The sequence below is a fragment of the Rana temporaria genome, chromosome 5 (genome assembly GCF_905171775.1).
Source record: "Rana temporaria chromosome 5, aRanTem1.1, whole genome shotgun sequence".
Classification (NCBI taxonomy): domain Eukaryota; kingdom Metazoa; phylum Chordata; class Amphibia; order Anura; family Ranidae; genus Rana; species Rana temporaria.
This window is the reverse complement of record NC_053493.1, coordinates 252,811,392-252,832,591: the sequence shown is the minus strand read 5'-3', so window position 1 is coordinate 252,832,591 and position 21,200 is coordinate 252,811,392. Positions and strand designations below refer to the sequence as shown.

At 40.1% G+C, this 21,200-nt stretch overlaps 1 protein-coding gene across 3 annotated transcripts in view; it reads right to left on the bottom strand.

The window, feature by feature from the left end:
* Positions 1-365: 365 nt before the first annotated feature.
* The window catches only part of HIVEP1 (HIVEP zinc finger 1), a 246,496-nt gene continuing 225,661 nt past the window's right edge, over positions 366-21,200 (bottom strand). For all 3 annotated transcript variants that reach the window (XM_040353728.1, XM_040353729.1, XM_040353730.1), the window contains 2 exons: positions 8,039-8,517; positions 366-2,115 (listed from right to left, as the gene is read on the bottom strand). In XM_040353728.1, the coding sequence (XP_040209662.1) occupies positions 991-2,115; positions 8,039-8,517 (1,604 nt within the window). In that variant the 3' untranslated portion in view covers positions 366-990. The remainder of the gene's footprint in view (positions 2,116-8,038; positions 8,518-21,200) is intronic.

The window sequence follows — 21,200 nt, the reverse complement described above, 5'->3', positions numbered from 1 at the left end:
GTAACCTGCAATATATAAAATGTTTGTTTTGGGGTTTATTATGGCTTAAGATAGACACCGTCAATCGCCAAATCAAGGCACAGTGCCACCACAAGGTATGCTTACAGATTAACGCTCTCTCGTGTCCACTCTGGTTTTCGAACCCTCAATAGAGGATGACATAACGCTCTATCCCTGGGAACATGACTAGCTGCTCACGCCCAAAGCCCCACTATATCTGGAAGCCCCACTCCATTAGAAAAACAGAGCAAGGGTTTGGATAACATAGTGCTGGATGGACAAAGCTTCTCTTCAATGGCAATACCTTAATGTCAATTAATCATATGTACATTATTTAAATCACAAAACTCACAATGCAACCATAATTAGAAGTCAGTAATAAAAAGTTTACTGGAACATAGGTTAACACAGAATTTCTGTTTTTAAGTGTAAAGCTACCGTCTTGCACACAAAGATGGACAGAACCATTTTCCAAGACTAATATGGACACAATAAATATGGAGTTTTACATACAAGATCTGTACACAAAGTTGCCCCACGTCCATAAAAAAAATTACATTTAACAGTGCAACATATACATATATAATTTTATAATTTAATTATTTTACTCAACATGAGATATGTACGTACATACTAAACACAAGCAACTACCTTGTATTATGTACACTTATAATATTTATAAGTATTTATATTGGATTCACTGATATATACATATTTTACACATAAAGTTCCGAAAGGCACAAGTGTCTATACAACATGTACAAAAATGGCGGGAGCAAACAACAGAGAGAAAAAATAAAATAAAAAAATAATTATTGGTCAAGAGTTCACGATTGCACTAGTGTGATTCATGTGTAAGAAAAATGTGCTTTAAAGGTAAGAAAGGTTTTCCACTAAACCTTAAAGAGTTAAAGAGTCTTTTATATCACAACTTTCCCAAAACAAATAGAGAAAAAAAAATACTGGAACTAAAATGAAAATGATAAGAGTCTAGGTTGCTATAATCAGTCTGCCTTCATCATCATCGCTGCTCGAATCGCTATACTGCACAGTCATCTGTCTTGAAATCAGCTCTGTTCTCCTCTGATGTCTAAGAGGCGGAAGAGCTGGAACAACAGCAGACCTGTTTAAACTTTCAGACTTAGCCTTCAAGTAATGATCTGGTTTGGCAGTTTTAATTTGACTGGTACAGATGCTAGTTTTCTGTTTAAGTTGGCTTTCTCTGTCCGTTTTCTTATTGCAGGCTGTGCCTCTCTCCTCTGTGGCAGCAACATCACTTGATGTTTTAGAAGGCTTATGCATCTGGGATGACACTTGTGAAGAATCAGACTGCTTGATATTTTTGGCATCTACCCCAGAAAGGTTGGTTGGACTCTGTCCAGGTGTTGTGCTACATGAAGATTTATCAGGAACACCCTGGCCATCGACAGACAAAGGGCTAATAGATGGGATTAAAGTGGGTAAAGCTATGTTGAGAATTTGAAGGCCTGGAATGTGAGTTTGTGGACTGGGATTGCTCTGGGGAGCAGGAGTTGTCGTTAAAACCTGCAATCCAACTGCATTTAGAGTAAGTCCTGAAGGATGAATCTGAGGTGCAACAGTTGGGTTTGAAAGACCTAATATGTTCACAGTTTCCATGCTTAATGGTTGAATAGGCTGCAAGTTTGATGCACTAAGAGTCGGCATGTTTACTTGGCCAAATGGAAAACATGGTAATACGCCATTGATTTCAGCCATTCCTATGGGACTTGATGTGGGTACTTCTGCAGGCTTGTCCCCATGAGAACTTGCTGTTCTGTGAATCACCCCCACAGCAGGTATGGTAAGTTGTACTTGCCCAGCTGGGAACGGAACAAAAGTGGAATATGCAGTAAGACCTGCTGGGACAAGCTGAATCCCACCTACTGGAATCATGCTGTAAGGTGATCTTACAGGCTGCTGAGAATGCAAAGGCAAATGGCTAAATAGATGCGTTGGAGCAGCAGACACTTGACTGGGTTGCTGAGTAAAGTTGGCAGATGTTTTTTGACGGTCATCACAATCCACTACAGATGAATCCATTGTCTGTGTGCTCCGATCAACAGGGGAGGAAGGGGTGTTCGCAGATGATGAATCCTGCAATAGCCAGAAAAAAACATGAATAACATTAACTTGCTATGAATATTTGCACAATATGATAAGTGTAATATGACAAGAAGTTATCTGGCTAACCTTGAACTGTGCATATAAAACCCTATACGTGTAATGCCTAGGCTTTTCACAGTTTGTTAATGTGATATATTTGGTAATTTATAAAACATTAAAAGAAAAAGTCTGTTTAATAGCTAAGCATGGTAAAGTGGATACCAACTCAGGGAAAAATAAACAGAGTTTAAGCAGTCATAAGTAATAAATGAGGAGTCTAAAGCCAGCCATGAACCGTCTGAGATTCAAACAATGTATGGGCAGGCTGAATGTACGCAATACGATCGATCAATTGATTGATTAATGTGGGTACAACCAGCCTGCAGGATTTTACATGCAGTTATAGCCGGCTTTTATCCTGAAAATACGCATTTAATAAATAGTTGCGCAAAAAATGTGCGACATAAAATATAGTAAATGCCACCATTTTATTCTCCAGGGTCTCTGCTTTTAGCAAATACAGCATATAATTGTTTGGGGTTTTTAAATAATGTCTTAAATGCAGATTCTGAATTTGAATGCAGATTTTACCGCATGTGTAAAAAACAAAAAAAAAAATGAAATTTAGACAATTTAGGTGGTTAAGCTTATAATAGTGTAAAGTACCTTGCTTCAATGTAATGGCAAGGTAAGCGTAAAACAAAAACTAGTTTACATTTGGGTTTTAGGCAGACTAAATAGGAGATGAAGAAATAATAGGAAATAATAGAATGAGTGGTTGAAAAATGGTAAGAATGCCATTTACTGGTTTTAGCACAAGAAAACGGATACACACAGTATTACTGTCATTTCTAATATAGAAAGGAGAACACACTGAGATTATGCAATAGTTGCATAACGTTAGAAAATCATATGCATAATTTACACACACTATATTCAAAAACTGCACACATAATATCATAATATTATGCAGATATCACTTCAGTAATTCATTTTGCCTTTAGAAATTCCTTTTGGATTACTGACTGACTTAAAGCTGAACTCCAGGCAAAGTCTTTAGATGCAATATCACAGAGTATCTCCATTTGCTGCTTTTTTCTTCTCCAATCTGAGCTTTGCAATGCAGTGGACTGCAAGAGGTTGATACCAAGGCAAATGGGCTTGCACTGCTTGAATTTAAAACACATTTAGTTATGTATTAATGAATACAGAGCTGAACTAAAGTAGAACTATAGGCCAAACTTTTATTTTCATTTTGGATAGAGTAAGAGAGGGTTATAACTCATGTCAGTTATTTTTTTTTGTTTGCCATCGGTGTCCTATTGGGGAGATTTACCTTCAATTCCTGCCCCATAGCCTGTACCCCAGGCCAGCAGAACTAGTGTCCCCAGTGGAAGATTTTTTTTTCCTCTACTACTTTTGTGGGGACAACTTTCAACAATAATAGTAAACAGCACAATAAAGAGGGTGAATCTCCCAAACGGGCACAAACAGCAATAAAAACTGGCAGGTGTACTAATCCACCTTCCCTCTATCCAAAACTTAAAAAAAATTAAGTTTTGCCTTTAGTTAGACTTCAACTTGTCCCTTTTATATTTGCCTGGAGTTCAGTTTTGAAGGAAAACATGGCAAAGGAACGCTGCACTTGTTCACAGCCCTGCTACATTCTACTTTATTCGTTCTTTAACAGGCAGAAAAATAACACTAATATTTCTACTACAGCTACTAGATGAATTTTATAGAGATGGATATAAGCCAAGTATGCAATCAACCCAAACTGCTGCTTGGTAGAATTTTTTTTTTCCAATACTATAATCTCCCCCACCTTCCCCAGGCTGTTCAGGTCTCTCTGAGTTTCCATCAAGATAAGCTGCAATTCATGGAAACATGCCAATGCCAACCATGGTAAGTGGGTGGAAGCGGGAAAAACCCAACACAGTTGTCTCTGAACAATAAAAAGTCCAAGTTAAAGATAACGCATCAGGTTCATCTGATGGTAAAATATAAATTTTAGGTGGGCATAGGCATTTATATTAATATGGATACGTATTGGTTATTATTGGAGGTTGAGGCATCGTACACACAATAGGTTAAACAGAGGACAACGTTCTGATGGACCGTTTTCATCGGTCCAAACCGATCGTGTGTGTGTGCCCCATAGGTTAAAAAAAAGCCAAATTGCTTTAAATTTAACCTATGAATTCCTAACCGATGGGAAAAAAACGATCGTTAGTAGGCACAATCATCGGTTAAAAATCCATGCATGCTCAGATTCAAGTCGACGCATGCTTGGAAGCATTGAACTTCGTTTTTTTCAGCACGTCGTTGTGTTTTACATCACCGCGTTCTGACACAATCGTTTTTTTAACGACACGACAGACCATCAGTCAGCTTCATCGGTTAACCTATGACAACGGTCCATCAGACCGTTCTCATCGGATGGACTGATCGTGTGTACGAGGCTTAAGGATTTCATTCATTGTTACGTTAAGATAATAAGTTACTATAATATATTGTCGTATACATACAACAACATTTCTCAGGATACTCTTAACAGCAATAAAACATTTCTCAACACAACCACACATACAGTGGATATAAAAAGTCTACACACCCTTGTTAAATTTCAGGTTTTTCTGTGATGTAAAAAAATTTGACAAAGATAAATAATTTCAGAACTTTTTCCACCTTTAATGTGACCTATAAACTGTACAACTCAGTTGAAAAAACAAACTGAAATCTTTTAGGAGGGGAAAGTAAAAATAAAAAAAATGAAATAATGTGGTTGCATAAGTGTGCAGACCCCTCTTATAACTGGGGATGTAACTGTGTTCAGAATTAAGCAATCACATTCCCACTCATGGTAAATAGGAGTCAGTACACAACTGACATCATTTAAAGTGCCTCTGATTAACCTCAAATAAAGTTCAGCTGTTCCAGTAGGTCTTTCCTGACATTTTCTTAAGCCCCATACACACTATCAGTTTTCCTGACGGTTTTCTCTTCAGGTTTACCAAAACCATCTAATATGAGGTCAAACTTCAAGAGTTTCAATTTGTATGCAATCAGGCAGGCCCTTGCACTACATGGTTTTGGTAAACCTGAAGAGAAAACCGTCAGGAAAACTGATAGTGTGTATGGGGCTTTAGTCGCATCCTACAGCAAAAGCCATGGTCCATAGAGAGCTTTCAATACATCAGAGGGATCTCATTGTTAAAATGTATCAGTCAGGAGAAGGGTACAAAATAATTTCCAAGGCAGATATACCATGAAACACAGTGAAGACAGTCATCATAAAGTCGACAAAATATGGCACAACAGAGGCATTACCAAGAACTGGACATCCCTTCAAAATTTATGAAAAGACAAGAAGGCCTACAGCAACATTAAAGGAGATGCAGGAATATCTGGCAAGTACTGGCTGTTGGTACATGTGACAACAATCTACTGAATTTTTTATGTCTGGACTATGGGGTAGATTGGCAAGATGGAAGCCTTTTCTTATAAACAAAAACATCCAAGCCAGGCTACATATTGCAAAAACACATCTGAAGTCTCCCAAAAGCATGTGGAAAAATGTGCTGGGGCACAGGTGTCAAACACAAGGCCTGCGGGCCGAATGCGGCCCTTCAGGCCATTTCATGTGGCCCTCGTACCTCTTCCTCTGGTCCTCCTCCAGACCCTTACTTTCTGCTTTCAAGCAATGCATTCAACTTCTTCCCAGCAGCAGCATAAGGAAAGGGTGTGATGTAAGCTGTGTGATGTAAGGGAGAGTGGGGGACTCAACTTCTGATGGTGGCATGGCTCTTGACATCTAATGTAAGGAGAGGGGATGCGCTGGACATCTAATCTTACAGATACAAGCCCTTCTGAGGGCAATCATAATGCTGATAAGGCCCACGATGAAATTGAGTTTGACACCCTTGTGCTAGGGTATGAAGAAACCAAGGTTGAACTTTTTGGCTATAATTCCAAAAGATATGTTTGGCTCAAAAACAACACTGCACATCACCAAAAAACACCATACCCAGTGTGAAGCATGGTAGTGGCAGCATCAAGATTTGGGGCTGTTTTTCTTCAGCTGGAACAGGGGCCTTAGTCAAGGTAGAGGGAATTATGAACAATTCCAAATACCAGTCATTGTTGGCACACAACCTTCAGGCTTCTGCTAGAAAGCTGAACATGAAGAGGAACTTCATCTTTCAGCATGACAACGACCCAAAGCATACATCCAAATCAACAAAGTAATGGCTTCACCAGAAGAAGATTACAGTTTTGGAATGGCCCAGATCTGAATCCAATTGAAAATCCAAGGGCTGTGCACAGGAGAGGCCCTCACAATCTGACAGATTTGGAGTGTTTTTGCAAAGAAGAGTGGGCAAATATTGCAAAGTCAAGATGTGCCATGCTGATGAGGTGCTTCAACAAAGTATTAGTTTAAGGGTGTGCACACTTATGCAACCATATTATTTTATTTTTTCTTCCCTCCACTTAAAAGATGTCAGTTTGTTGTTCAACTGAGTTGTACAGTTTATAGGTCACAGTAAAGGTGAAAACGTTTCTGAAATGATTTATCTTTGTCTCACTTTTTTACATCAAAGAAACCTGACATTTTAACAGGGGTGTGTACAGGGTGGGCCATTTATATGGATACACCTTAATAAAATGGGAATGGTTGGTGATATTAACTTCCTGTTTGTGGCACATTATTATATGTAAGGGGGGAAACTTTTCAAGATGGGTGGTGACCATGGCGGCCATTTTGAAGTCAGCCATTTTGAATCCAACTTTTGTTTTTCATGTATCCATATAAATGGCCCACCCTGTACATTGTTTATAACCACTGTACATACTCCCAGCACATGCACACATATCTTTTTAAATATGTATTAAAAAAACGATTCATATTTTCACTTTGCTGGTAATATTTACAATATCCATTTGGTGCGTGCTAGCCATGTTTGTAAAACATTAAAAAACTAAGCAACATTTAAAGGTGGATCAAACAGACAAACATGGGAAGCATTCCCTCTATTCTTGATATACTGTAAAAGTATAGTTACAGCTGAACTGACAAGAGCCCATTTATTTTTTGGTAGAGCTAACCTAGTAATTTTGCAAGAAAAGTGAAATGGTAGTAAACATTCAAAGCAGGAATATGGCATAATTATTCATTTATAAGTTATAAGCAGTGAATTTCTCTAAAGTGTCTTGGAAAGGTTTGCCTATTTTCTCCCCATGGGTACATTAACATTTTAATAAAATCCACAACAGTCACCAAGGCTGCACGTTGAGATCTTGACTTGAATAATTTTCTCTGTGATACTATTTTCTAAAAGATGACAGACCACTGCTTTCTAAAAGCTTTTTGCTTAAAATAAGCCACCAATGCTGAAACAGACTGTATGGCAGTGTAGGAGAGCGTAGAGAATCTACAGATGGAAGCTGCCCAAGCCGATACTTGTTCTACAGCAGTGAAGCTAAATCTGCTCATCTTTGCTGAAAGACGTATAGGTGTCCCAGAGCTAGTATGCATCCCATGAGTCACAGAATGAGAGCTTCCATTTGAGGCCGATATTTTATATCTGTTCTGATATTTTTATTTCTGACAGATTCGCCTTAAAACCAAAAGTAACGATGATTGCTCTAGCTGTGTCACAGCTATGAGTAATTTTATATTTACTTTTGGTCAAATATGTCATCAACCAATAGCAAACAGAGATTATTTGATCTTAAAGGAGTGGTGTTTTCTGAAAGATTAGGTTGCAAAAAGGGCAAACTTAAGAGATAATAAGGTGTCTAATAGTATACTTCATATATACACCAGCCTTGACAACACCAGGAGTTGGTACAGCTTTGGTCTTGTTTGCCAAGTTTTGATGTGATATGTGCCTTTTAAAACTGTCTATATTACCTGTGAAACAGCTAATTTCTTTGTTTCTCTTGAGCCACCTTCTTCTTCAGTACCATCTGGATAATCGACAGACATCTGATGACATGGGGATTTAGGAGAGGATACTTCAGTTTGAGGAGGTATCGTTTTTTGGACCGAAACATCATCACTCTTCCTTTCATGGCTCTCTGGTTTGCAAATGGTTGGTGTGGTCAGTGCAGTCATCCTGGTAATCAATGCTTTAGGAAGAATGTCCATTGAGCTTGTCTGACCAAAGCAATGTGGAATTCGAGAATCCTCATCGGCGCTAGATGTGTCTTGCTGGCTATTTCGGAAGGGGCAATGCTGAGGGCTTGCTGTAACTGATGGGGTAGCCGACAGAACAGACTCTGCTTGACTATCTTCATCTTCATCCTCGTTATCATTGTCTTCATCCTCAACACCATCAGAGTCTTCCCCATCAAAGCCTACACGGTCACCAGTGTATCTTTGCCTCTCACCTGTGAAATGAAAGATATAAAAGTTTGCTTATTTTTCTAAAAATATATAGTTTCTGCAATTTCAGGCAAATATCCATTTCATACTTTTTACATAGTTAATTAAAGTGCCAAAATTTAGGGCAAGATTATATAACTTAAATGTACAGGTCTGTGCTGTTAGCGAAGGATGTAATGTAAGGAAACCTGTATCGGCAGAAGCATGAAGGCTACAACTGATGATAACTACTTGGTAATGGTTTTCTTGAGCCCCCAGTTTCATTTTAAAATGGCATTGAGATAGTTGCTATTCACCCCAGCACCACCTTCTGAAGAAGTCATGAGGAGTAACGCAACGCGTAAGGATTGGCTTACGTAAACTGGAAGTGATATACGCCGGTGTGGAAAATGCTGCGATCTTTGTTATTGCTTGTTTTTAACTTTTTACATGTAAGAGTCCACCTATACAGTATGTAATAAACCTATATTTATTTTAAAACGTACTACACCATTGGAAGCCTCCTTGTGTCTCCTACCCTATTTTTATATCCCACATATCCAAGCATAAAAGGTTACATTTGTCGAAGCAACGGCAACCCACAGGAATAGTGAAGGCTAATGATTCCAGATATACTAGAGGTGGAGAAATTTCAAAAGAAGGCTGGGGGACCACTTTGCCAGAGGTCGTATCATCTTATTTATGCAAGTTTAAGCATCTAATGAGGTGAGAGTTCTGTGAAACTGACTTGGGACACCTATTATTGCTAATAGCATTCAGTTTCATTTATTGATGTGTAGATATTGTCCCCTGAGGGACTACACGTCTTCCTTTTAATTATGCAGTGTATTTGATACACAGATCCAGCACAGATTTGAATGTTTGGACACTTATGTATGTACCTTGTAGTGTCACCAGTTTTGGTGCATGTATTGTTGCAATAAATACAGGTTCCATCCAAGACAACCTTACAAAATATGCTAGGATTTCGAAGAAGAAAGCCCAGCACTCCCTTGCATGCATGTTGGCAGCCTCTCTATAATGGACTAGTCCACACAATCCATCTCTGTTAGAACTAGGAAAAGTCATTCAGCTGTGCTCGCGTTATCTGATTTTTTCCTCTTTTCATTTGTATTTCTTGTGTACAAACTTTTTTTACCTATAAAAAGTAGAGGTACTGCTTGGAGCGCCTCACCTACTAGATGTAGGTGGTAATTTCAAATATTTAAATGGAGTATTTTATATATTTTTGATTTTTATCAGTACTAAACACACATACGTACAGTATGTGTTTTTTGTTTAGGATTGCAGATTTTTCCTTCGAATAATAAACCCAATTTCAAGTTCTTGAACCAATCAATGAGCACCCAAAGCAACAGTGACACACTGCATGGCATGAAACGGTTTACCATGCTTGAACATTTATGTAACAAATTATAAACATGATTGTTATTTCATTCTCATTATCACTACATAGCACTGAAATATATGATAACGCTCACATGTTATAGAAGGAACTTTATCTGTTTGGTTGGCTATTGTGCAACTAAGGCTGCATTCACATCTAGGCGGACGAAATCGCGGCGTTTTGTCGCCGCAAATCGCGGTAAAAATAGCGGCGTTTTGTACCGCGATTTGCGGCGACAAAACGCCGGTATTGTCCGCCTAGATGTGTCCCAAGATGACCCCCTCTATGGAGATGATTCCCATCTCCTAGCCGAACGCTCGAAGACGCCTGAAAAAAAGGTCCGGGATCTTTTTTCACGCGGCAGGCGACAGGCGACAGGCGTGGAGATGTGAACCATCTCCATAGAGGGACATCTGTTTTCAGCCCTCTGGCGGCAGCGGCGTAGCGCTACAGGCGTAAAAACGCCTAGGTGTGAATGCGGTCTAAAGAATGACCACAACCATACATCTACATCTGACACATTGGGGGTTATTTACGAAAGGCAAATCCACTTTGCACTACAAGTGAACTTGGAAGTGCAGTCGCTGTAAATCTGAGGGGTAGATCTGAAAGGAGGGGAAGCTCTGCTGATTTTATTATCCAATCATGTGCAAGCTAAAATTCTGTTTTTTATTTTACTTACATGTCCCCCTCGGATCTACAGCGACTGCACTTCAAGTGCACTTTCAGTGCAATTTCAAGTGCACTTTGCACTTGTAGTGCAAAGTGGATTTGCCTTTCGTAAATAACCCCCATTGTGCTACCAATTTTTTTTTTTATTTAATCTCTTGCCAGTGATTGTTTTCTAATTAAAATCGTGAATAGAAAAACATAATTTGTGAAGTTTAAACTCTATATTCAAACTGCACATTAGGATTTGTTTGCATTACAGTTGACATGGGTTTCGCAAAAAGAATAAAATACAGGCATACCCCGCTTTAAGTACACTCACTTTACATACACTCGTGAGTAAGGACATACCCGTGAGTGTATGTAAAGTGCCTTACAAGCACTGTACAGACATTTTGCAGCCGCAGTAGAAGGAGCTGAAGCTCAGAGAGCATAGCCCGCCCTGTTCCAGTGTGCCCCTGACACCCCCACTACAGCCCCTGAGACCTTAACTACAGCTCCTAACACCCCCACTACACCCCCTGACCCCCCACTACACCCTATAAGTGAAAAAAGGTATTGTTTCACTATAAGTACATTTTCGTTTTACATACATGCTCTGGTCCCATTGTGTACTTAAAAGTGGGGTATGCCTGTAAGTTTGTTTGTTTTTTTTCTCAGCAAGGCATTTGCTACATTTTTTTCTGCTTAGTAAACTGATACTTGACAACCCAGATCAACAGTGACAAGGGCACCCACAGGTTTCCAGTGAATGTGTGGGGGTGTATTACACTTCAACGGAAGCAATACTTACTGCAATGTACTTTATTCTACTGCAATTTGCCATCACACAAGTCAAGTTACAATAACAAGATGTCTTGTTTTATGTCCATCTCAGAGCAGCCAATATAATGAAGATTAATAGATCATTAGCAATTCATCATTTTTTGCCCATATTGTCATAAAACTAATACACATGTATTTGCTGCAAAGTTTTTTTTTTTTTTTTTTCAGAATTCTACTAGCGTTTCATGAACTTTCTAAGCAAAAAATATCTATTTTGCACGTTCTTGATCTAACCTAGAATAAAGTTGGTATTGCATCTTCTAAAAATCCTAATATGTGAAAGAAAAGTCATTAGAGAGGAACCAAATCTATGATGGATATCTGATCCAAAAAAAATTATTAAATGCATTCAGCAAGGCATAAAATAAAAAGATAAGGATCACAAGCTAAAACTTTACACTTTTTTCTGAAACACTACCATTGCCTCATATAGTTTATACTAAAATTATTCTAAAAATGGTAGTAAAACCAGCTTTGTGGTTTTTATCTACAGGTAAGCTTATAATAAATCTTACCTGTAGGCACAATGAATAATCTCCTAAATGTGCACTGATATTTGCTCTTTTGGCAGCCAGTAATGTCACAGACAAGTGCACTCTAAGGGAACAGCATACCTGTGCTGTTCCTTCAGAGTGCTGTGCCGTGGCCATGACTCCAATGCGTATGCGCTAGAGTGACCACATTGCAGCTCAGCCATTAAAGCTGCAGGAGCCCATGAACCCGTAAGGAAGACCAGGTGAAAATAGATGCCCAGTCAGCGGTGACAGCGCACCGCTGGAATGCTTCATTTAAAGGTAAGCATTTCATAATGTACTAGTATGCGATGCACATTATTAGATTGTAAACTCTTCTGAGCAGGGCCCTCTTAATCCTCTTGTATTTTATTGCATTATAACTGTATTGTCTCCCTTTTATATTGTAAAGGGCTGCGTAAACTATTGGCACGCAAATAGTAAAAGGTAAGCATACTAGCACATTATTAGATTGTAAGCTCTTCTGAGCAGGGCCCTCTTAATCCTCTTTCATTTTCTTGGGGGATTTAAAAAAAAAATGTAATGCTGCGCTTTACTAATGCTTTAATTCAAAAACACAAAATCTTGACAGGGTAATGCATGGGTCGAATTTTGAAAGAACTTTCTTTTGAAAATCCGAAAATTTGTGCGTTTTGTGATCCGTTGGTGCCACCATTGATTTCGAAATTGGACCGACCAAACCTTCAATTTCACCTCATGTTCCTACAGAAAAGAATTGTCTAGGAACATTCTTTTCTTTCCGGGAATTTTCTTTTCTTGCACATGCGTATTTCTTTTTTTGATTACATTTCTCGCACGATTCTCCCATCATTGATTAGAAAATCGTTCTCTTTTTAAAAAAATATCCAACATGTTGGATTATTAAATATCCGATGGCCGCCCGATAATTGGCTGTGGCTGCAGCCCACTAATAGTGCGAAATACGAACAAAAATTCTTAGATAAGATTTTCGAAAGAAAGTTCTTTCGAAATTCGAACTGTGTATTAGTGCATTAGTTATACAGGCACGTTTTAAATGTTACTGAAATGAAACCAGTTTTATCAAGTAGGTGCAGATGTTTTAACCGTCATCAAAACAGCGAAAATTAGGAAATCTAAATCAGTCTTCACAACAGAAACTATTCTATGCGATTATACCCGGGACAGTTGAAGATCGGTGAAAATAATAACAAGAAAATATTCTATTTCAAACCTTAACACAACTATACAAATAACGTTATGATTCAAAATGATTTTTTAAACTGGCTACCTGCTAAAGTTATGTATACAGAATGGCACTAAGCAAATCGCCTTTGACAAATCCTGCCCTCCCAATTGCTTCTGCTCCCCTGAAGCAGAGCAGCTGCCTATGTTTGTGGACAAAACTAATCTTACAAAATAACTCCCTCTTTGATCCACGGCACAGAGTAAAACTAAATAGGCCTTTGGTTCTGGGTGACTGGCAGGAGACAGAAGCTCAATGCACATCCCTTTCAAGTCAGCTTTCAGATTGTACATATTCCTTGTCATCCCAGGCTTCAATCTCACAGGGAAAGGACTTGCTTCCTTCGGTGAATCAAGCATGAAAAGTTAAACATGAAAGACACTACCTCTTTAAGTCACCTATCACCTTGTCGCCTGCAAACCAATTTCTCATGTTGCACAAGTAAACAATAAAGGAGACGTTTTTAGCTAGATCAACTAATGAAAAACAAATTGCCTGAAGCCTGTAACGTCATGTTTTGTCATGACTGGCAGATTACAGGTCTGCCCATTAAAAAGATATTCAGATATACTGGGAAAAGTAATTTGTAGTTATTCACTAACTTTTAAACAATTTCCCAGTAGGCATGAAAAATATAAATAAAAAGCTTCAGATGACAATGCTAGCTAGTGCCAGCTTTAGTATATTTCACATGGGGTTGTACCCTGCTAACTCCCAAATAAAGGATGAAAAGCTCCCGCAAAGTGCCACTGCCGGAGCAGTTTGCGGGTGCTTCGGCAGAGGTGCCCATTGATTCTAATGGCAGGGGTGGTTGGTGTATACACCGCTCCTCCACCGCCCGAAAGATGCTGCTTGCAGGACTTTTTCTAATGTCCTGCAAGAGCACCACCCCGGTGTGAAAGCACTGAGGCTCTCACACTGGGGTGGCAAGGGAGGCATTTTTCAAGCGCTTTACAGGCGCTATCTTTAGCCCAAAAGCGCCTGAAAAATGCCCCAGTGTGAAAAGGGTCATACTTTCCCAAGTACAAAGGATGATATCTTTTTATTCAGGTTGTCTGCATTGGAAATCAGAATGCACTACTATAATCAGCATTTTGTCTACTGGATGTGGAGCCATGGGGCTACACAACTTAACAACCAAAAGCCTATTAAAAAAGATCTACACGTTGCATAGGCTGCAGAGACTGCGCTTATTAAACCTGACATCCCATTCTTTTATGTTTTGTTACATTTTTTAAAGGAAACTATACTATTTGTTAATGCTTACATAAAAATACACATTTTGGGGCAGATCCTCAAAGAAATTACGCCGGCGTATCTCTTGATACGCCACGTAATTTCAAATTTGGCACGTCGTATCTTTGTTTTGGTATCCACAAAACAAGATACGACGGCATCTGTGTTACATCCGACATGCGTACGTCTTCGTACGCCGTCGGATCTTAGATGCAATTTTTTCGGCTTCCGCTAGGTGGCGTTCCCGTCGTAATCCGCGTTGAGTATGCAAATTAGCTATTTCCGACGATCCACGATTGTACGACCGGCCGTCGCATTTTTTTACGTCATTTCCGTTCGGCTTTTTCCGGCATATAGTTAAAGCTGCTATATGGTGGCGTACTCAATGTTAAGTATGGCCGTCGTTCCCGCATCTAATTTTTTAAATTTTACGTTGTTCGCGTAAGTCGTCCGTGAATGGGGCTGGACGCCATTTACGTTCACGTTGAAAACAATGACGTCCTTGCGACGTCATTTGGAGCAATGCACCCTGGGAGTTTTTACGGACGGCGCATGCGCAGTTTGTTCGGGGCGGGGACGCGCTTCATTTAAATGAAACATGCCCCCTACCCGCCCAATTTGAATTCCACCGCAAGAAGTACACTACGCCGCCGTAACTTACGGCGCAAATTCGTTGAGGATTCAAACCAACTCAAAGTAAGTTACAGCGGCGTAGCGTATTTGACATCTGCGCCGGGCGCAGCGTATGTATGTGGATCTGCCCCTTTCTGTTTTCACAACATTATACATACATTCAAAAACCTAATGCCGGACTGTAGACCAGTGTTTCTCAACTGGGGTGCCATTTAGATTCACCTGGGGTGCCACAAGCTGCTGGAGCCAAAAGGTAAGGACACCGATGTGAAGAGGGACTGTGTGATTGGGGGGGGGCGGACTCTGGGAAGGGGGGACTCTCATGTATAGGAGGATTCTGATGTGATGGTGGAACTCTGATTTAAAGTGCAAAAGGGGACTCTGATGTGATGGGAGACTGCTGATGTGAAGTTAGTTTCATGTAGGCAGTTGTGTGCATTGTCCCAGGCTCAAGTTTCCCCATTGTTAAATAACATTTATAATTTTTTTTATTGTTAGCCTGGAGGGGTTTGAGGGTTTGCATATTTTTAAAGGGTGCCACAACTGGAAAAAGGTTGAGAAACACTACGTAAGACAAATTGCTTAATACATTGTTGAAATGCATATAATCTTTTTCACAAATCTTATGCGTTTAGTGAAAAATCTGTGTTTAACCACTTGACCCCCTTCATGACCAGACCATTTTATGCGATACAGCACTGCGTTACTTTAAATGACAATTGTGTGGCTAGGCAACGCTGTACCCAAATAAAATTGATGTCCTTTTTTTTCCCACAAATAGTGCTTTCTTTTGGTGGTATTTGATCACCTCTGCGTTTTTTTTTTTTGCGCTATTAACAAAAAAAGACCGAAAATGTAAAAAAATATATATATTTTTTTTATTTTTTGCTAAAAAACATATGCAATAAAAAATTGTAGAAATGTAATTTTTTCATGAATTTAGGTCAATATGTATTCTGCTACATATTTCTAGTAAAAAAAAAAATCCCAATAAGCGTATATTGATTGGTTTGTGCAAAAGTTTGCATCTAATATATATATATATATATATATATATATATATATATATATATATATATACATATTCCTTTTTTTTATTTGTTTGCTGCGGTTCGCCTTATTTCACTGCAATATTTTAGCTTTCTGTGAAAAGTTGTGATGTTAAAAAGGGGGGGAAAAAAACAACACTGAAATGTGCAGGGAAGTTCGATGTCTAGTCTATTAAAAATAATACAAATTTCCATGCTTGGGGTGGTATAAATTTAAAGTGTTTATGAAAATGAATACGATTGTCTACAGTCCACTGACTGAAGATTTATGATGCCTCGTACACACGATCAGTTTTCCTGGCGGTTAAAAGTCCGCCGGGAAAACCAAGTGCAAAACCGAGAACCTGCTTGGTTGCTTTTCCCTGTGTACACACGGCCGGTTTTCCCAACAGGAAAACTGTCATGACAGCTTTGGTCGGGAAAACCGTCCGTGTGTATGCTCCACTGCAGTGTTTCCCATAGCAAAACTGCTGAGCAAAAAAACGTCGAGAATCACGGCGGGAAAAAAGAGAACATGGGCCAGATTCACAAAGAATTGCCCTGGCGCAGCGTATCAGAGATACGCTACGCCGCCGTATCTTACCTGGCGGAATTTCGAATCCAGGAAGATTTCGCACCATAAGTTACGGCGGCGTAGTGTATTTCTCTGCGCGTATTTCAAATGGGGCAGGTAGGGGGCGTGATTCATTTAAATGAAGCGCGTCCCCGCGCCGATTGAAATGCGCATTCTTCGTTTTGAAATTTTCCGCCGTGCTTTGCGCGAAATGACGTCGCACCGACGTCATTTTTTGAACGTAGACGTGAGTTACGTCCTTTCCTATTCACGGACGACTTATGAAAAAAAAAATTCTAAATTCGACGCGGGAACGACGGCCATACTTTAACATGGCAAGTCTATCTATACGCCGGGAAAAGCCGACTAGCGACGACGTAAGAGAATGCGACAGCCACGCGTACCTTCGTGGATCGACGGAAAAAGCTAATTAGCATACCCGACGCGGAAAACAACGCAAACTCCACCCAGCGGGCGCCAAAGTATTGCACCTACGATCCGAAGGCGTACGAAGCCGTACGCCTGTCGGATCGAAGCCAGAAGCCGTCGTATCTTGGTTTGAGGATTCAAACTAAAGATACGACGCGGCAAATTTGAAAGTACGCCGGTTTATCAGTAGATACGCCGGCGAACTCTCAGGCCCCGTACACACGACCAGTTTCCTCGGCAGAATTCAGCTTCCGACCGAGTTTCTGGCTGAATTCTGCCGAGAAACCCGGCCGTGTGTACACTTTTGGGCGAGGAAGCCGACGAGGAGCTCGGCGAGGAAATAGAGAACATGTTCTCTATTTCCTCGTTGTTCTATGGGAGCTCTCGTCCCGCCGAGCTCCTCGGCGGCTTCAGTGCTGAACTGGCCGAGGAACTCGATGTGTTTGGCACGTCGAGTTCCTCGGCCGTGTGTACGAGGCTTCACTGTGAATCTGGCCCCAAGTTCTCAATTTTTTCGCTATCTGGAAAACTGCTATGGAGCATACACATGGCCAGTTTTCCCGACCGAAAGCAAACATGGCAGTTTTCCCGTCGGGAAAACCGATCGTGTGTATGAAGCATGAGATGAAATGCAAGGATTACCCCATCATAAAACTTACCATGGCTCAGGCAACTGAGGTGTTTGTGTGATATGTGCCTTTGTATAATGGAGTGATAAAAATGTATATAAACTGTGGTAGCTTTTCAAATAATTGAACATCATACAGTGGCATATTTCAGACAATTTAAAAGCAGAATTTCAGCCATCATTTTTACCCATAGTTGAAAGGTTATAGTCTGTCAGGCTTTCTGTGTTCCCACTAGGGCATTTTTTTATACCTTATTTCTTGTCCCAGTGACAACATTACTACTGAGTCAGAAAACTAGGAGAAATCGCCTCACCAGCATTACAGACAAAACCATATAAAGATAAAATAAAACCATACACCGATAAAACCACCTGACAGGATCAGACCTTTTTCTGAATGTTCAAATCACAATTTTAATTTTTTTTTATCATTCCCAGATTAATAGTTTATCATCTATTTTGTTTTACCCAAAAACCATAAGAATTAAAGGTGTAATCTTTCTCATATTTGCCCAGAAAGTCATGTTTATACCCTGAATATAAGAAAATCCCAAAGAGAAGAAAAAAATGACAAATGAAGCATTAAATATCCATGGCCAAGTAAAACACAAATGACTCATTAGGCTTCCCATCACCATCCCGAAACCTTCCTTGTTTTCTTCTCTTTATGTAAGAAAAGTGTTAATCTTATGTGTAGTCTGGGTTGTCATTTTGCTCCTGTGTAAACTGCCCTCTATCATTTGCTTTCTTTTAACTTATTCAGCTTAAGTGACCTCATTCCACTCTTTAGCAAACAAAGGCACAACCTCTGACCCCAGGAAGCCCATTGGTACTAATTACAGCTTAATCTCCTTGAACTCACAGTACATTCACAGGTGAAATGCCAATGACAATGACAGAAAGACTCTCTCCTCCAGTTTTTGCATTTATAAAATAATAATAAAACAAAAAAAAAACAAAACGAAAGCTTCCTGAAAATATTCCAAATTTAAACAGCTGTTGATCTGGCAAGCGTAATTCTCCTGAAAATGTTCTCTGCAAATGAGAATTCCCCCAAATCCTTAAGTCCCTTGCAATTGCCTTTATGAGACCTTACACATAACACATCTTTGCTGTGTCAACTGAGAAACTGGAAGAATGGAACATAATCTCATTATTTTTTCTGCAAGTAGACTAATCCTATAAAGATATGTACATTATCTGTGCCTACAATGCAGATACCACATGGCAAATTCGGTAACTACATACACAATCTCATTTCCAAATCACATTCTATTAGTTTGCAGCGCAAATCACAATGTGTATACATTTATGGGTTTTCAAATGTCATCATCCTATTGCAAGGCCCTAGAGGTGATGGATCAGTCTATGTTTGGGGACACATTAACCAGCCCAGCAGACTGTTCTAAAATGTTACTTTCCGAGGGTGAAATCTGTGGTAGTTCTCAGGCATAGACATTAGATGATCATTGTCCAATCCCAAATTCAGATCAATAATGCTATGAATATCTTTAATAAACCACAGATGCCAAAGAATTTATGCGTTTAGGTGTTCAAAAGCCACAAGAAGAAACTGTTACATAATGCCAACAACCTATACATGCTTCATAAACGTTCTCTACTTAAAGTGGTTGTACACCCTGTACAACCACTTTTACCTATAGGTAAGCCTAAGATTAAGGTTTACCTGTAGGTGCTGGAAATATCTCCTAAACCTCCACGGTATAGGATATATTTACAATAGAGACCAGCACCAATGTCTACAGCGCATGTGCCATAGAAAATGGCGCAGGCGCACTTTCGAAACGGCGATCAGGCCATTTCTAAAGAAAGGTCATGCCATGACTGGCGGCTCCCGCACACATGCGCGGGAGTGACGTCACGCAACTCCGGCCAGTCACAGAGCCAGAGTTTGCGGTCCTGGAAGGAAGAGGGGTGACATCACAGGCTTCGGTTTCAGGTAAGTGACACATAATGGGCTACTATGCAATGCATATTAGCCCATTATGCTTTACCTTTGCAGGAAAATAAAGAGGAAGTAAAACCCTTTGGGGTTTACTTCCTCTTTAAATTTCTAAGGCTATAGTAACACAGGAACTGTGCTTGCCATTTTCACCGGTACAGGCGCATAGCCCCGTACATCTTTGCAGAGGATCATGTTTATGTGCCTGGGTGTTCAGTGAAGCCCAAGAGACGCACGTTATCTGCATCCAGAGCTGTGTGTCTGTCCCTGTATGATTGTGTAAACACTGGCATATGCCCGAAGATTCGTAATTTTATAATTTTATTACAATAAATTCCATTCAAGATGGCCATACAGACTAACAACAGCAAGCTAGGTGACCAGTTAAAGTACAACTTGCAATGAATACCACCATTAATGGGGCATGAACAACTCCTAACATGGTGGAAAATATTTGTCTGGGTGGCTACTGATAATTTTTTGTAGTCTGTGAAAAGACTAAATATAGGGCCTTTAATAGTGAAGTTGGCCATACACAAAATATTAACTAGACTATCTTCAGACCATTCATTTCAACAAAAATATACATATTTATTTACGTGTGAAAATCTCCAATGTGCAGACATCCAATAGCCCCGAGACTGCTGCTAAATGCTGCCATCATGGATGTGATGTCAGGAGCTCTAGCAGATTCAGGGCTGTCACTTAAGTGACTGACACTCTATAGTATTCACTTTAGCTCCTCCATAGCAGCTACCTAAGGCCCCATGCACACAAGACGCTGCTAAACTCGAGTTCAGAGGCATTTGGGCATTTTTTTTGCACACAATCAAGTTTTTTGGCGTTTTAAAGCAGTTGGGTTTATGTCCGTTTTTTCAGCCGCAAAATTTTGGGTTCAGAAGCGTTCAGTTTTCGTGTTTCAGACGCAAATCGCGGTAAAACGCCGCTAATCGCGGCAAAACGCGGTACCGGCGTTTTGCCGCGATTTCGTTTATAGGCGTTTTTAAAGGTGACCTATGTTTTTACATTAGAAATCTCAAAAATTATGGCAAATGATGAAAAACCATAAAAAAAACATAAAACATGTAATTGCTTGCATTGCATTGTGGACAATCCACAACTTGTGGCAGGTGACATGGCCAGGTGACGTGGCCAGTGGACAATCCGTAACTTGTGGCAGGTGACATGGCCAGGTGACGTGGCAAGTGGACAATCCACAACTTGTGGTAGGTGACGTGGCCAGGTGATGTGGCAGGTGACGTGGCCAGGTCACGTGGCCAGTCCACAACTTGTGGCAGGTGACGTGGCCAGTTGACGTGGCAGGTGACATGGCCAGTGGACAATCCACAACTTGTGGCAGGTGACGTGGCCAGGTGACGTGGCAGGTGATGTGGCCAGGTGACGTGGCAGGTGACGTGGCCAGGTGACATGGAAAGTGGACAATCCACAACTTGTGGCAGGTAACGTGGCCAGGTGACATGGCAGGTGACGTGGCCAGTGGACAATCCACAACTTGTGGCAGGTGACGTGGCCAGGTGATTTGGCAAGTGGATAATCCACTTGTGGCAGGTGACATGAC